This window comes from Prunus dulcis, chromosome 4 (assembly GCF_902201215.1).
Source record: "Prunus dulcis chromosome 4, ALMONDv2, whole genome shotgun sequence".
NCBI lineage: Eukaryota > Viridiplantae > Streptophyta > Magnoliopsida > Rosales > Rosaceae > Prunus > Prunus dulcis.
In genome coordinates this window covers 17165808-17183772 of record NC_047653.1, presented here as the reverse complement: position 1 = coordinate 17183772, position 17965 = coordinate 17165808, and the positions used below count along the sequence as shown (strand labels likewise).

Genomic DNA, 17965 nt, shown 5'->3' with positions numbered 1-17965 from the left:
GTTTTATATGAACGAATCAATAACATGATGAATCATGCTCGGAAATAGACTTCTTGGAGTTTTGAGAGTGATTTTGTCCCATCAAATAAGAAATCTGGATAACCCACTAGCACAAATCATAGGCCCAAAAATAACCCCTAACCCAACAAAAAGAAAAAAGAAAAAAACCCTTGAGATTAAATCCCTCAATTTTCTTCTATGTATTTGTTAAATCTTTGTTCATCAAGACTTCAACTAATGAGGAATTGTCCCTTGAAATTCATTACCTTCTAACTGAAAGAGATGAAAGGCCAATGACCACTTCAGATATTTTTACTCAAAAAGCTGAGTATCAGAATTTGACACAAAGCAAACTCACCAAACGTCAACTATTTGTGCATCACTTAACAGAAAAGCAAACCCACTACGCCAAGTCCCTTCATTTCAACTCTGATAAAGGGTCATGGAATTCCAACGCAAGATGAATTTGGTGCTCGCACGTTCTTTTTTTTTTCAGTCACTTAGATGAGCGGGAGTGAATTTAGTGCTCTCATTTCATCACTTTCAATCACTTAGGTGAGCGGGACTGTCGATTTTAAAACTAATGGTTGACATGGGAGAACAGATGATTCCTTGAGTTGGGCAGCACCATGGACGGAAATGGAACACTTAGTAGCACATAAGAAAACTAATTTCATGAATTTTTAGCATTTCAGATTCTTGTCATGTTATCAATATTCAACTAAGATCACGGATTAGGTTAAATTACATCTGAATGTAAGACAAGATATTATCTTGCATCCTTAAGTACTCCTACACGCAAAAATGCATAATTGCTAGTAAACTAGTAAATCAATTATATTCTCATAAGTTTCACCCAAAAACAATCCATACCTTTAAATCTCAACTGTTGTAGCAATGTATCATCTGTTCATATATGAGCTCATCTAAAACCTCATATATTTCTAACTAAGATACTGCAGTATAGGTCCAGTGCAGTCAAGAATATCTAGGTTTTCTTTTTCCCTAACAAGAAAATTTGGGTATCATAATGTATCAGGTAATTTAGATATTTGTTCCCCAGGGCTTTCTAAATTTTGAAGCCACAGAATTGAGCTTCGTTCCAAACACAAGTAGCCCTACCTCAATCACGGTAGCATCAGAGCATCCTTGCCGGGATACCTCATCACAGAGCTCCCACAAGGCCATCAATGCAACAACATGCCATGATATACTGGTCACTTTATACATTTGGAAGTAAAAGATTGCCGCTGTATACAGCATGTTTACAAATCTGACAAATGATGCAACAGTATTGTACACACAATGCGATGTGAGTCAGATGGTACACTAAGTTACATAACTACATCGATCATATGATACATGGTAGTAAAGGGGTTTAAAAAGACAGAAGGAAAAAAAATACAAAAGGCTGAACAGAGTATTTTTTAAGGTAACCTGGTTAGGAGTACCCACAAAATAGAAAGCTTCCACACTGCTGACTGGAGAGAAAATAAAATAAAAATGAAAGCATTGTGCTACACCTGCAAAGGAAAAATAACAAATGTAAACATAAACTTGGCTAATTAGAAAATCAATTCATATCTTCATAAGCTTTTCCAACGCCCCACTCGGGGAAAAGAGAAAAGAAAAAAGAAAAAAAACAACCTACTTCAAAAGATATTAGCATCTCATAACAAGTAGTGGCAGCCATTATTCTCAGACGATAGAAGTTATTAGAGAATAATGGTAGGGTTATGTATAAGTGCAAAATTATTTTAACAAGGTGCATGCAATTACTATAAGTAAAACTATTAGTTTCACTAAATTTCCTTCAATACAACCCTTCGTACTTTAAATGAAACCCTAATATATCGCCACTATTCCATTATAATTACCATACAAGACACAACTTGGCATCAAATAAAATAGGAATAGTTTTGTATTAAAACAAGAAAGACATATCTCATTTTGAGAGAAGCTTACCATGTGGTTGTAAGCCATAATTGAAAGGCTGAACATTCAATGAGGTCAAAACTAGTACAACTTCATCATTACTCCTTTTCGGCGTAGGAAAATCATGTTGAGCAATCACCGAAGGTTGTAAATTGCCCAAGTGCTGTTCTTACTCGAAGCTGTGGCATCAAATGAAACGGATAAGATTTAGCAGATTATCATAAACAATGAACAAATAACAAATTTGAGATATAAGATAGCAACCTTCACGTCTGGGCAAGGATCATTGACCATGCTCTTTATTTGAGAAACTATGCCAGCACTGTGCAGTTTTACAAGCCGGCTAAATGAACCAGGACATGATGGAAAAGTAAGATTCACAATGGCCCACACTGCAGCTGTACGTAACTGGCTTTCATTACTCTGCAAAAACTTGAGAATAAAAGATTGTGTCCCGTTGTCTTCTTGTGGGATGAGTTGATGCATAACTGCTTCCTTGTGAAATTCAGTCCCACTTGCAACATTACTGAGCACATACATTCCCTATATGAAAAAGATTTTGAAACCCTACTATAAAGTAAAAGATTTATAATAGAAACAAGAAGATCAACTATTACAACCGCTCACCCACTCCTTTCTTCTTCATATTTAAACCCAATCTTAGGGGAAGTTATATTCATTCTTAAGCTCAAAATATTCTATTCATTCTTAAGCTCAATAAAATTCTATTCATTCTAAGCTAAAAAAATTCTATTCATTCTTAAGCTCTAAATGGGGCTATTTAATAAACTTCTTACCCAGAAATTGAAGGCTTAAAGATAAACAAATTTTTTTTTAGGACTTAAAGATAAATAAAACAAAAGTAGGGGTTTATTGCTAAAAAGTGTTGCCTTTTGGGGCCTACTGCTAAAATCCCTTTACTTTATCGTGAGAAAGTAAACACTTTGGTAATGTAGATATTCCATCTGAATAAAGTATAAAACCTTTCACCTAACTATAATCCATATTAAAGATGGAGATGATGTCAATTTAGCTAAAGCATCTGGTTGCATTCTAATCCATGAAAAGCAACTAATTGGCCCACCATTAATTGCTACAAAACTTTCGCCCAATTATAACCCATGATGTCAGCTTAGTTAACATATATTATAAACAAACTTGCAATCAGGAATGAAATATCAGAATAAAGAACTGATATGACTGCATGTCACCAAAAGGTCCCTATTAAATTGCTATTTTCTGACACCATTCTATAGAAAGACTTCTAACCTGTATCCAAATTTCATCTGTTGAAGCATTCTGCAACTGCCTCCGAACAGCATCTAATATCATACCATCTTCAGTAAACACAAGCTCAACAGACTTTATACATCCATCAACTAGATTGCGAATAAGTGCCAGAGCCTGCTCCTGGACAAAAGGTTCAGGGTCTGCAGGTGCAAATACATTTAAGCAATGGTTTATGTTCATAACTAGACCATTAACATAGCAAGAAACTTTTTAAAAGAAAAACTTTGAACTGCCACCAATAAACCATCACATTACCACAGATGACACTTGCTAATGATGAAGCTGTGAACTCCATGAAGATCCCTTCTTTACACACATTGTCTGCAAGGAACATCATGTTCCTCAAAGCCCATAAAGCATTTAACCTCACAGTTGAATCCATTGATTTTGATAACTGAACAAGCTGTTTCACACCTCCACACTGTACAAATAACGATCTACGCATAGTAAAATCAACTGCTATGTTGCCAATAACACTGATAGCTGCCACCTGAAAACAGAGCATTGAAGCAAAATTTGCTATAAATTATCATTTTTATTCGGGTAAATGACAAGGTAAAGTATTTGACTCTGTTGGATAAGCACAATTTATTATAGGGAATGGAAATGCTAATCTAAACTTTAATTGTATGTATTATGTTAAATAATTTGCAATGAAATTATATGTTTTTACTGAATGAGTAATACTGGTTGAGATAGGAATTGACTATTTGAAAATATGGATTGCTGTCAGTAACCCAGGGCCTTTAATGACAAAAGGCTACTGAAGACAAACAAATGACAGCCGAATTCAGTCTGGAAAACCTGATCTGTAAGTGTTTTACTCTTGAATGGTAAACTTGATCTTTTAGTTGAATGCATTAATGGATTCTTCACATCAATGTGCTCATCCATAATGTTGTTTGACCCTCTCAATATATAATGTCTAGGCTTGAGGCTCCAAATAATACACAAAGGCAAACTCAAATCTCCTAGCCTCAAGTCCAACTGATTGGGATGAAGGGCACAAGAAGCCAGATCTTTCTGTCTTTAACTATAGTTTAGATCATGATTAGTATCCCTCAGGGCTGTTATGATATTGAAGGTTGTTTTCTGTCTTCAAAACCATAATCCATCTACTCTTCAAAACACTAAAATCCATAAAGTAACTAGCTCTCCCTTCTCCAGAAACTGTTGAAATCATCCTTATCGATCACAGACAAACCCTTAGGCCCTAACCCGAACTCTAACTTTTCTCCCTTCTAATATCTTACAACCATAAGTTTTTAACCCATTTGACCTGAAGATAGCTTTCCTAAAATCCCCTAAACAAGACCTCCCTTGTCATGTGTCAACTGGTGTCGCCTACTTGTAAACTTTTTCACCATTCAACCCAATCTGAGTCCATAGTCTCCACAACTTTGATGGCTATGTGCTTCAATACTTCCAGCCATGTGTGCGCCTTTTCACCTAGGAATAAAATCACTCTTTACTACCAAATTATTAGGACGGAAAAGAACGCAGAACTTGGTAATTATTTTAAATATTTATTTCACCAATACTAGTACACCAAATTTGTTCATTTGTAGTTCTTTGGCATCAGCCACCATTAAACATATCCTTGGTGTGAGCAACAATCAACTCGACTTCTCTTCTTTTATCTTTCCCTCTTTTTCATAAGTATCAAGTAGAGCACTAAAAACAGAATTGATTATACAGAGAAATTGTAATGTAATTTTAGCAACCATTTTGCATTCATGCAACTGGGTTCTATATTTCATTCATGTAATATGCTTGGGAATAATGTGAGACCAGACTCTAAGGTTGACAGCTGACAGAAAAACATGATCATTAGTGATAAGCAAGCATATACCTGGACAGAAGTAGAAGGGTCATCTAATAGCCGAACCAAGGGAGGGGCAATCATTTCATTCAAAAAATTCCCTGCACACAAATTCTGAATGACAATTTCTTAGAAACATATATGCATGTAATATAATTCTGAATAACAATTTCTTAGAAACATACATGCATGGAATATAATTCTAAATATCATTAAGCAAGTACACATTGCAAACCTTGATTGACCGAGATACACATCTCAAGCACATGCAAGCTGCAGTACGTACGTCAGAACTATCATGAGTTAGCGCATCAGATACCAAGTTCAACGCCTATATTCAGGAAAATATCAGAAGTTACAAACCAGTTGGAATTTGCATAAAGAAAAATGTTTTATGCAAGCATTACCCCATAACTCAGCAAATTTACCCAATTAATCATAAGTTGCAACACTTCTCAGCAAAATAAGACATGATACTCAATAATGTCTCACAATTTGCATGTAGAAAAAATGTAAACTTGAGCAGCCATGCAAAAGTTTAGTTAATCATTTTAACAGTGGATCAAAATAAACAAAGTTTCCAATCCCTAACAATTTGAATAAAAAACTTAAAATGTTCGCCTGCTAAGATCAACGCCTAAGAACTACAGAGTACGTAACCCACACTACTTAGTATTAAAATGTTCTCAAACCGAAAAAAAAATGAAGGTACAGCTAAGACATAAGCCATCAACCAGACAAGCAGGGAAATGAGGACTGCAGGGCCCTAGTCGTGATGTTTTTCTCACAGAATGACTTAAACTGTTATTAGGGAAAATAAACATGCAAAACTAAATGAATAGAAAAAGAAACATTGTTGGTAAAACAGCCCTAATCACAACCAAAACCATGAACGGAGAATAAACATTCAAAACTAGATGAATAGAACAAAGAATATTATTGATAAAACAGTAATAATCACTCCCTGGCACAAGTTAACGTATTCTAAGACGCAACAAACCTGCAATGACAGGAATCTAGACCTGCAGCTCTCCAACTTTGAGCAAAGATCAGCCAGTGCCAGCAATATTCCTTGGAAACGTTTGGGATGTAACTGACTTTTTTGCAAGTGGTTGTAAAGTTTATCAATAGCATTTGCCTCAAATGCTAGTTTCTGTAGATCTGGTTTTTCTGAAATTAAACTAGAAAATGCAAAGGGAGCTTCATCTCCAACTTGACCAGGATCATCATGAAGTTCAAGTAAGAGATGCACCAACTTGGTTTTGATGCCTATATCTTGTAAATAGCAAGCAGAAGTGTTCCTTATAACAATCAAGCACATAGAGGCCAATAATCTTGTACGGGGATACCTATCCTTTGTCAATCCAATTACAGAACTCAGAGCTCTTCCACTTTCAGATCCCACAAACTCCGAAACAGCTTCAACATTGTTCTTCATAACTGTGGCTAGAGACTCTAAACTATTATCTCTCTGACTTAGAGAACCTTTAAGAAGGCTAATTAGCTTCTTTACAACCCCAGCATGACACAGTGCCTTCTGCTCTGCAGTACTCTCACAAGAATGTATGATAATACTTGCACCAAGTCCAGTAACATTCTCATTCTCACTATTCAATAATGAAAGAAGAAATTCCATGTTTTTTTCTTGAAGGAAATCACACTTTGGAGCTAGTTTCGACTGATAAATCATTCTTAAGGAACGTGCACCAGCATCCACAACCTACAGCACAAATAAAACCATTGAAATGGCATTTAAATGAGCAGGGAGAGAAAAAAGGTATTCATGGATGCAGGACATGTTAGAAACAAGGGTCGATTCTGCAATTAACCCAACAAAGAACCAGTAGAAGTGACGCATTAACTAACTGAAAAAGAATAGATGAACATGTCAAAAAAGTATCTTCCATATTATTTAAAAAATTGTAAAGAAAGGGAGGACAAGAGATTTCCTTCACCTTTATCCACCCCCATGACTCCACCCCACTAGATATTAAAAAATGTGATATAGGGGAAGTACAGAGAGAAAGTCAAATATTGGAATGTCTAGAGGTGTGTCAGTCTAGTTGTTCTATCTTTTCTAACATGTAGATTTATACACTATATTACATGTGTAGGCATTCATTTAGAGCAAAAGACAGAGCTGGCACCTTGACATGGATAAGCTATAATTCTGGATGGTGGAATTCCACAATTCTCTCTACAACCAATGTTTTGATCCAACTTCAAATCAAACTGCCAAATCAGGAGAATTATTTATATCATCAGGGTATATATGGGATCCTTCATATGGGAGTCACTCCTACAATTCCAATGATTTACAATTATGGGTTCTTTTTCTTACTAATCACAGACAAACATAATCCCATACCCATTCATTTAGATAATTAACACTATCTATATAATAATTTCTTTGATTTTTATAAATGAATAAACAAATAGTGGTTGTTCTGCAATAGAAAACAAAAACAAAACAAAAAAAAATTCTTTTTATTCACAAAAGTCATTCAAAGCTCTGTGATTGTGTTTTCAAAGTTTTCTTAATCAAAATAAAGGTCCTTGAGTGGCATTTTCCTGCAATCATCTGTAAAAGAAATGGAATATAACAAGTTTTGATAATAGTGGTTGACAAAGCACAGGTTGGTGAAATTTGCCTATTGTACCGTAGGCTCTAGGGCTGCAAATAGAGGTTTCAAGGCTTGTAGTTGCTGGGGAAGGGTATAGTAGAATGAATTAGGGATTAAAATACTAGAATTTAGAGGGTAATAGGGGCTATACTTCAAGATGACGGGTTGCTCAGATTCTGGGCAACAGGTAATTCTGGGATTTTTCAGGTTGCTTTCAAGAGGTATTTTGAGGGCTAAAGGTAGTAGGGAACATATCTTGTTTTACATTTCTAACTGTGCAAAACCAGGATTAAAATTGGGGTAGAAAGGTAAGAAAAGAAAGAAGCTGGGTGCTATTCTGGCAGAGTAAAGAGGGAGTATTACAGGTCAAGCATGCCATAAATCAATAAGTAACCCATCAATCCATAATAAGTATCCGATACATATTGAATCCACTCACATTATAGCACGTGTGAAAGAATTATGATGGGTTTAGGGTTTATACATCAATGACTATACACGTGTTATGATATGGGTGGATTCAATACACCAAGTGGATATGTGGTATATTGGATACACACAATAAATTTCTTCATAATCCATCATTAGAAGCCTGAATTCTTTGAGGACATATTTATGGACTTTGGACAACCATTTCCTATTAGGAGTAGAACTTTGCCAAATCTGGAAATTAGCAAATAGGCCCTCATTCCCATGTTCGATCACTCTTCCCCGGTTGGAGAAAGCTTTCTCTCAAGTTTTGAAAGGTGTCAACAAAGAAATTCTAGGCTTCTTGTTTTGCATAGTTGGTTCGTGCTATGGAAAAGTGAAATAAGACTATAGCAAAAAAACCAGTGTCAGATACATTTTATAAAAGTTTGTCAAAACTTTCCCTGTGAATAGATAACAAACTTTTTATTTATTGCAAACCCTTTACCATGTCACGTGAACTATGTGAGTATTCCCAACACATCTTATCTTTCCTCTAATGGACTTTATTTCGATAATTGAATAATGCCTGGGCAAAATTTAGAATGTCAAAATAACTATTATACCAATAAAATATTCAAATATATACTTGTTGTTTTGAGGGGTAGCTAAGGAAACCTAAGAGCGGACTCCATATAGGAATTTTGGCTTAGTAAGCATCGATATTCGTTTATAAACTATACAGTCTGAACTATCTTACCAAATATAAATATGTATGTACAGTACATACTTTTAGTGTACACATTGCATGTACTTGTCTATGCATATATCTCTCTGTTATTCTTGGCAAACTTTAAACCTATAGCCAAATCTCAATCCCACCCCAGCTCTTATCGCTTGATCAAAGGTCTAAGGGACCATGTAAATTAATGATCAAATAAAAAATAAAAAAACAGATTCAACTACCTCATTAAAGCTTATAAGCATAAAAGTTGTTATAAATTTCTTTTAAACTTTGCAAATCAAAGCATCTTAAGACCCTAATCAGATCCTAAGAAACAATCCATAGATTCAAACTGGAATCCTAAATAACATAACCTTTGCACAGCCCCAGAACCAATAGGCATAACCTGGGCGCATTTAACACAGCCAAAGCATGTGGAATCGATCTTTGTTATATACGACTTAACTGTGACACCAAATAAAAATGGCAAGCCTTTGATTGAAAAGTGAACTCGAGGCACAATCCATCATATTGAAAACAATTCACCCTAAGCCAAAAACCTTCGCTGGCTCCATAGCTTATAAATGACTGTTAATATAGTGTGAAGATAAAGGCAGTTAGTTTAACTTTAATCACAATCCTAGTTTTCATAAATCAAGAACTTCCATTCTTCATACCTGAATTTCTCCTAATTTACAAATTAGAAACTTAAGCCAGGGAAACTGACATTGAGGTCAAAATACACCTAGAGAAAGCAAATGGAAATTGAAATTTCATCTACTAGTAACAGAAACGCATCAATTCACCCATCTGCGATGAGTAATTCACATCACATTTTTAAAACCCGAAGCAAAAAAGTAACAAATTTTCTCGGCAACCAAACATTACAAACACATTAAGCTACCCAATCAAATGTTCTCACCCAGCTAAAAACAGTAGAGAGCCAGCCAACATGCATATGCATAAAATTCAATTCATTTTTGCAAAACAATAAAATGAGAAATCAAATGAATTATATACATACCTTGTCATCAGGATGCGATACAAGCAAGAAGAGGTTAGGAAACACACCGGCGTCGAGAACAGCTTGGACTCCGGCATCGAAGCCGCAAGCGAAGCTTCCTAGGGCAGCGGCGGACTGAACAAGGAGATTGGAGTCGTGACGGGCCTGAGCCTGGGCTTGGGCTTGGGCTTGGACTTGGGCTTGGGCTTTGGACTCGAGGATGGCGGCGACGGGTGGTACCAAACCGAGTTTGATGAAGGAGAGCTTCTTGGTCCGGTTGCCGATGATGCGGTTCTTGAGCTCCCTCAGAGCCTTGAGCTGGACTTCGAATTCGGATGAGGTCAGCCGGGTCAGAAGGTCCGAGTGGGCCCCACTGGCTGTGGTTGTGGTAGAAGAAGCCGAGGCCGAGGCCGAGGCCGAGACCGAGACCGAGGCTGAGGCTGAGGAGGGCATCGTCGTCTTGCTGAAGAAGACGATTCCGGTGTCATGCAATGGCCACCAAAGCTCCGCGGAAGAGCGAGCTAGAGAGAGAAAAATGGGTGACTTTGGGGAGAAAACTAGAGAGAGAAAATTAGAAACTGTCTCCTCAGGTGAACATTTGTGTATATTTTCAGACAAAAGAAGGAATTTTTTTATTTTTTTATTTTTTTTTATAGACTCATTTTTGAATGATTGTGTTGGCTTGCAGCCAATGTATTATTAGAAAAATTAGATTAAATTCACACACTGACTCTTTTATTTTTATTTTTATTTTTTTATGAAAACTGCGAGCGATGCCATTTGATTTGGTTTGGTTATTATTAACTGATTTTCATATTTCGATAATTGAAAAATTCGAAACTGAAAAATACTTAAGAAAAAAAATAAAATGCCAAAATCAACCGACTGCCGACTTATTTTTATGTATACATGTTTATATATTTGTCATACCTCAATATCATTTATTCCTTACTAGTTGTCGATGTCCAAAATAGAGTACACTTAAAGTGAGCTTGTCCTCAGTCGCTCGCTACCGTCCTTGGACATGTGGAAGAGAGATCTGGAAGAGAGATAAGATCGGTAAGAACTTTGGTACCAATGTTATGTGATACTGGTTGAAGGCACCTCGATACTTAAGTTAGTACCAATGAAGAATAGAAAGGTAATTTAACATAATAATGGCACACGTTCTAATTTACTAGTGCCTAGTGCCATGGGGCGAGACTTATGGACAAAAGAGGTGAGAACTCTTTTGTGGTTCCTTCGATGTGGGATTCCTAGCATGGCATTATATGTGATTGAGGTGAGGCGTTATGCTTTGGATTAGAATTAAGACTCACATTGCATACTGAAAAACCAACTAAATCAACGAAAAAAATAATGTCACTAGGTCGACAGAGCAAGAAAACTTATCGACCCTAGTCGGTTTTATGGACCGACCAACCCTAGTTAGTTTTGAAAACTCATGCCTGACGGTTTATCGAACCAATTGACATATATATAAATAATTAATTTAATATATATTAATTATATTTGTACTAATTATAGCCCTTAGATTAATCTAATGGCTAGGATTTTAGGATTGGGATTAATCCTAACTGTCAGATTATCTCACTCAACCTCATCTCTCTCACTCTCAAATAAGACTCTCACTCCATTATTTCAAAAAAAAAAAAAAAAACCACTGTCTCTTCCTCTCCTCTGAATCCCCTCGCCTAAATTGCCATATATGTCGTCGTTAAGCAATCTGACCTCTTTGTAGAGCTGACAATGAGTCTTGTCATGTCAAAGACTGAATTCAAAATAAAGATGAGGAGAACGATTTAGGCTAAGGGTTTTCATTTGGGTGGGTTGAAATCCATTACCCTAGGGTGCACGGTGGAATAAAATAGAATATGACAATATATGCATGCCACATATTTATTATTATTAATAAAAATTAAATAGTAAATGTGTCATGTATGTCATTTTGCGGGTTGGTGGGTTGACCCTAAACCCACAAATTTATCAGACGTCTCATGGCGGGTTGACCCAAATTTGATGTGTAATTTTAATCGTGTGGGTTGATCTGCTAATTTTCCTTCCGAGGTTTGAGTTGTATCGAAAATTGCCACCCCTAGTCTCAATCTTACCTTTCTACGGTCTCAATCTCACCTATCTCTATCTCAATTATCATTGCAATCTCTGTCATCATCTCAGTCTCAAACTCTATATCATCTCTCTCGTCCATTCAGAGGTTCTAAGTCTCTCTGCTCTCTCTCTCTCTCTCTCTCTCTCTAAATCGGGTAGCATGCTCCTCACCAGACAAATTGTTTAGCTCTTTACTGTGAAACCTAATTTCCGAAATTAAAGTTTTGAATTTGGAACTATGTAAGGTTTCTATTTGGGTTTGTGATCCAATTGAAATGAGGTTTCAATTATGCATGTCGATTTTAGGGTTTAATCAAGGGTTTTCACTATAGGGTTTCGGTTCTAGGGTTTGAAATTGGGGATAACAATTAGGGGATTAGGGGGTTTAATTAAGAATTTCAAATTTTTTTTAAAAAAATTAAAGGCAGTAGTATTTATTGAGTAAGGAATGTAACAAGTACAAAAATCGGGCTAAGTCATTGGGATTATGCGAGTGTCTCTACACCAATGGGCTCGAACGTCGGGCTAACAAGTAGCCGTACCCGCTCAACCGTAAGCAGGAGTAGGGGCCTTGCCTCCGGTAGAGTGCCCCCCCGTCCCCCTCAAACCATGTCAGGAAAAACTCCTAGTTACAATCCTCAAATAACAAATCAATAATAAAATCAGGTGGTTCCTCAAACTAAGTGAGATCTGCGCCAATATTCCTGCCAAACCTGGCCAAGCGGTCAACCACCGTGTTCGCAGTACAACGGATGTGTGTAGTAACTTCTCCAGTGATCGGAGCCAGCAAGCTTTTGGTGTCTTCCACTATAGGGCCGATCACAGAACGATCTGTAGTGGTAGTCCTTAAAGCAGTGACGATATGGAGAGAATAGCTCTTAATGACATAATTAGTGAAACCCCTTTCCACCGCCATGACTGCACCTTCACGAGAAGCAATTGCCTCGACCTATATCACCGAATAGATATCAATTACATGTAATGCCTTCCCTGCCACAAAAGCACCTTCAGGGTCCCGTGCCACAACTCTTATACCGCCTTCAAACGTATCAGCTACCAGGAGCCATCGACGTTGATCTTTACCCAGCCGGGTTGTGGTTTGGTCCACTTTGGTGCTACCGCATGTGGTTTAGGACCGCCACCTTGTCGGACCTGGACGCTCGAAAAAGCCGATAAGCGAGCAGCAGCATTATAGCTCACAATGTCCGGGGAGAACTTCTGGCTGTTCCACAAGTTCTCATTCCTTGCATGCCAGATGGCCTAGCCTGTGTAAAGGAAAAAGCCGAAGACAGCTTCAGGGAGGTGTTCAGCATAGTACAAAAACCAGTCATGCAAATCTCGCGTCCGAGGTTGTATACCTATTTTGCCCAGCGAGGAGCTAGTCCACACTCCATGAGCAAAGGAACAATCCTGTAGAAGGTGGAAGGTGGTTTCCAGTTCAGCTCTGCAAAAGACACAGGAGTTGGAAAGAGCAGCCTTGGTAGGGAGTATGTCTCGGCAGACTTTCCACTAGAATAACTTAATTTTTCCTTACACCCTAGCCTTCCAAAGTGCAGTCCACCCAGCTATGAAGCCGTTACCAGAGGAGGTAGAGGCAGCGGCACATATACCATGTAAGAACCCAAAACAAAATATCAAAAAGAAAGAAAATATCTTTAAAAGGTAAGGAAAATATCTTTTAGCGAAATGACCAAATTGCCCTCGCATATTTTAATAGGGGAAAATTTGACTTTTTAATCAGGAAAGAATTTGGGAATTTCGCCTACGCCATTGCGTAGAGCGCGGCGAAAGGAGTTCGTAGACACGGAGTAGACCCGAATCGGAGCCGTAACGAAGAAGATATGGTCTAAAAACCGCGAGGGGCAAAATGGTAATTTGGTCAAAAAGTCAGCTTTTTATAGCTCTCTCTCTCTCTTCTCCCCCGTCAGCTCCTTCTCTCTCCTCCCGCAGCAACCCTCCCGCGACCTTCCTCCCTTCATGACGTCGCACCGGCCGCCTCGCTTGGAGCTGATCTCCGAGACTGGTGCCAAACGAACCAGCACACGACGGCCGACATTTCCCGACCCACCTCCGCCGCTGCCGTGGTCAGAATTGGCCGGAATCTGCCATGGAAGCCGACGGTTCGTCCGAATGCCACCCGAACTTCCAGTTCGAATATCTCCCTCATTTCTTCACCAAATCTTTCGAGTGAGGCACCAGGAGCCCGACAAGATTTTAAAAGGAGACCTCTGAGGGATCGAAGTAGCTCGGACCATCTGTGAGTGGACCTTCTTTCATAAATCAGATTTTATGAATGAATTGATGTGCTTTTATATGAATTGATGTGCTTTTATATAAAATAGATTTTATAAATAATTTTATCTACATGAGTTTTATAAATAAGTTTATTTGAGTAAGTTTTAATACGATTTTGAATATGAGCAGTACAGTAATAATGCTATAAGTCGGTGCTGCTTATTTACCAGTTACAGAAACAGAGTTTGAGTTTTGAATCAGTTAGGACCGCAGCACGACTTGAGTTTTACAGTTATTATTCAGATATTTCTTTTTAAAAGGACATTATTTTAAAACCACCTCGTACCCGTTTTTCTTTATGGTGATTACCCAGAGTCGGACCGATGTCTACGGACATCCAGTCTGATTATAGTTCAGTCAGTGCACTTGACTTGCCTCACGAGTTTCGGGGACGCTCGGACCGTGAGTGCCAGGATTTGCGGCTCGGCAGACTTGGTGTCCCGAGACCTGCCAGGATTGCGGCTCGGCTGACTTTATGTCCCCGAGACCTGCCAGGATTGCGGATCAGGCCGACTACGGTCCCCTGCATCCTGCCAGAGCGACTCGAGCTGACTTGGTGTCATCGAGGAATCTGCCGGCGGGACAGGCTGATCATAGTCCCCTGATTTCGCCAGTTTGCGGCTCGGGTAAGTCTGTGTGACGCCCGAGACCTGCCAGGGAATTGACGGAAATGACAGGGGTACATACTGGTGGTATTTTCAAAGGATTCTGAGTTTCTTTATTAAATGTTGATTTTCAGCTATTATAAATCAGTTTTTCTGATTTTTCGGACATAGATCCCTTTATATTTATTCAGTTATGAAAGGTCTGAGTACAGAGTTTTTATACGCGTTTGATTTCAGTACTTTTATGAAAGCTTTGAATTCAGTGGTTTTTGTATGAAACTTTCGAGCTTGAATATGACTGATATAGAATGCCTTGAATTGACTATGCGTGATGTAGAAAGTAAGTATTCAGTTTTATTTAGTTAAATTTTTTTTTTTTACAATGGGGGATATTATGTTTATGAGAATTGCTTTGAAGAACATTATTTTTGGTCCACTCACATTTTTCAAACTGTTTTTCGCCCCCAGGCCATAGAGGTACGCGGGATCCACCACCGGGCCAGTAATAGCTTCCGCACCACCAAGTAAGGTAGCGATGTAGAAAATCCTTTAAACCCTGAGAACTTGAGAAGATGCTCTGATATCCTGTTGAACATAAGAAACTGGAGTTGTGACCTGTTTGCTGGCGTAGTCTGGTTGTTGGTAGGATTTTGAGATTGTTTACAGGTGAAATTTTGGGACTGGTCAAAATACAGGGGAGACTCTGCCGAATTTTCGGCAGAAGTCTAAGGGAAATTTAAAGAGAAATTGAAGTAAGAGGGCAAAAAGGTCATTTGTGCCCGACATTCGCCAGGTGTCGGACACGCACAGGACTTGGCTCGAATTTCAAAGTGGAAATTGGGTTGGGTCCTGTCATACCATGTTCAGCAAAGGCCAACTTATATGCACTTTTAACAGAAAAAGACCCTCTCTTATCAAGGTGCCATATTAGAGTGTCAGCGGTTCTACGAAGACTCAGTGGGATAGAATGGATCGCCTCTAAGTCGGGGGGGAGGGGGGGGAGAAGAATCGTAGCAAGGAGGGGTAGATCCCAAGTTCGTGTGTCCTCTCGAATAAGCTCGTGGACCTATGATAGCATACATCCGGTGGGCTTAGATGTTGTAACTAGGAATGTGGTAGGCCGCGGCACCCACGTGTCTTTCCAAATATCAATGCCTTCGCCACTACCAACCTGCCATCTAGAGCCCTGCAAAAGAACTTGTCTAGCAATACAAATACTTTTCCATGCATAAGAGCCAGTGGCTTTAACTGGTGCATCAAAAAAAGAATAATTTGGGAAATACTTAGCTTTCAATATCTTCGAAATGAGAGAATCTGGATAATGGTTGATTGATTTGATCTTATTGTTTTGTGGTTTTTCATTTTTGGAAAGGATTGTTTCTAGAGCTTGGGATTAATCTATTGGAGCTTGTGTTGGTGGATTTGTAGAGGTATAAAATTATGAAATTTGGGGTCATTTAAGTTTTATTTTGATTTAAGTTATGTTAAGAAATTTAGAGCTTGTGTTGATTTATTTGAGTTCTATTTAGGTTTTAAAATTTGTTTTGAGTTGAATGTTTAGTTTTGAATGAATTGAATGTTTAGTTTTGAATGAATTGAATGTTAATGTTATGTTTTGAATTAAATGTTTCCTGTTTTGGATTGAATTGAATTAAAACCCGTATGAACAAATTTGCTTAGGGTTTGAATTTGAATATGTTTGGGAATTGAATTGAAAACCCTATGAACAATATGCTTGAGTTGAATTTAAGTTGAGGTTGAAATTTAATAATGTGTTTCAAATTGAATTTTAATTATTAGGGTTGTTTTTTAGTTGACATTAATAATATGTTTGTTGTCCTGTTTTTGAATTAGGGTTGTTTGGGCAATTAAGTTGTTATTTGAGTAAAACAAAGTTGGGTTTAGTGAGAGCTTCCATACCCCTGGTGGTATTTCATCGTCCTCACACATCCATCTTTGCCTATACGTTTTCACAACCGAAGTTCACATCCCAATTTTCCTTTTCTCCAATCCGTAATTCCTTGTTTTAATCTTAAGATCCCACAATCCAGTTGTTCTAATTTCCCCAGTTTCACCTTCCCTAGCCGAACCCTCTTGATTTTTCTTTTTTCTTTTTAATTTCTACATCCCTATATCTCATTTCCCTCTCTTCTCTCACAATCTCCACCCTTTGTTTCCCCATAAACTACCCTTGTTTTTTTTTTTTTTACTTCGTTACCACCTTCCGAAAACCCCAATTTTTATTTATTCATTTTATTTTTCTTCCCACTAGCATTCATTCCCCCTTTCCCAACCACCTATCTGTTGACGTGAGTCTCCTAATTAATCAAGGAGATTTATTTCCTTGATTAATTAAGGGATTTACTTTCCTATTCTATATAGTTGACAAATCATTGTATAATTAAGAGGATACTATTCTAATTGATTACTGTATCTATTTCCTTGTAAAGCACTCATGTAAACTCCTATATATACCTTTTTATGGAGAAGAATAAAACCTAACCCAAAGTATTCAAACTATATTCATATTTTAGCATGATATCAGAGCAATCGATCATAGGTTGTCTCTAAATCCTTATCTCAAATTTCTCATGTTCAAATCCAAAACCCTAAATCAAATTCCTCATATTTTTCCCCAAATCCAAATCCCTCAACTCTAAAGTCCTCAAATCCTCTTATCAAAATCCCTAAACACATACCCTCAAATCTTATACACATACTTCTCAAATCCAATTCCTACATCAAATTCCTCAAATCAAATTCCTCCAACCACAATTCCTCACATTCTCATATCACATCTTACTTCCGCTGTGATGTCAGGAACTCCTATGATTCTCCCCCTTATTGCAGACTCACAGAAGCATGCGGTCAATCCTGCTGACCCTGCTACTCGGACTCATGCTTATATCGCCACCACCAAAGGTTCTACCTTTCATACATCCTCTCAAAAATCCCCATGGATTATCAACTCGAGTGCTACGGATCATATGACATTTTATCCTGGCTAACTTATTAGTCTCAAATCATCCACTCCGTCGGTGGTGTCTAATGCTAATGGTACCCCCTCCCCTGTGGTTGGGGAGGGCTCTCTGTCTCTCTTGACTTCCCTACATCTGGATTCTGTATTACTTGTTCCATCTTTAGACCATA

General features: G+C 37.9%; 1 protein-coding gene across 1 annotated transcript; it reads right to left on the bottom strand.

Moving 5' to 3' along the window:
* Nucleotides 1-870: 870 nt before the first annotated feature.
* Nucleotides 871-10438, bottom strand: LOC117623826 (uncharacterized protein C26H5.04). Its single transcript, XM_034354821.1, has 9 exons — nucleotides 9828-10438; nucleotides 6048-6767; nucleotides 5283-5378; nucleotides 5078-5161; nucleotides 3481-3715; nucleotides 3205-3365; nucleotides 2200-2478; nucleotides 1966-2114; nucleotides 871-1523 (listed from the first exon to the last, which is right to left on the bottom strand). The coding sequence occupies exons 1-8, from the start codon at nucleotides 10257-10259 to the stop codon at nucleotides 2058-2060; spliced, it is 2064 nt and encodes a 687-aa protein (XP_034210712.1). The 5' UTR covers nucleotides 10260-10438; the 3' UTR covers nucleotides 871-1523; nucleotides 1966-2057.
* Nucleotides 10439-17965: the final 7527 nt, after the last annotated feature.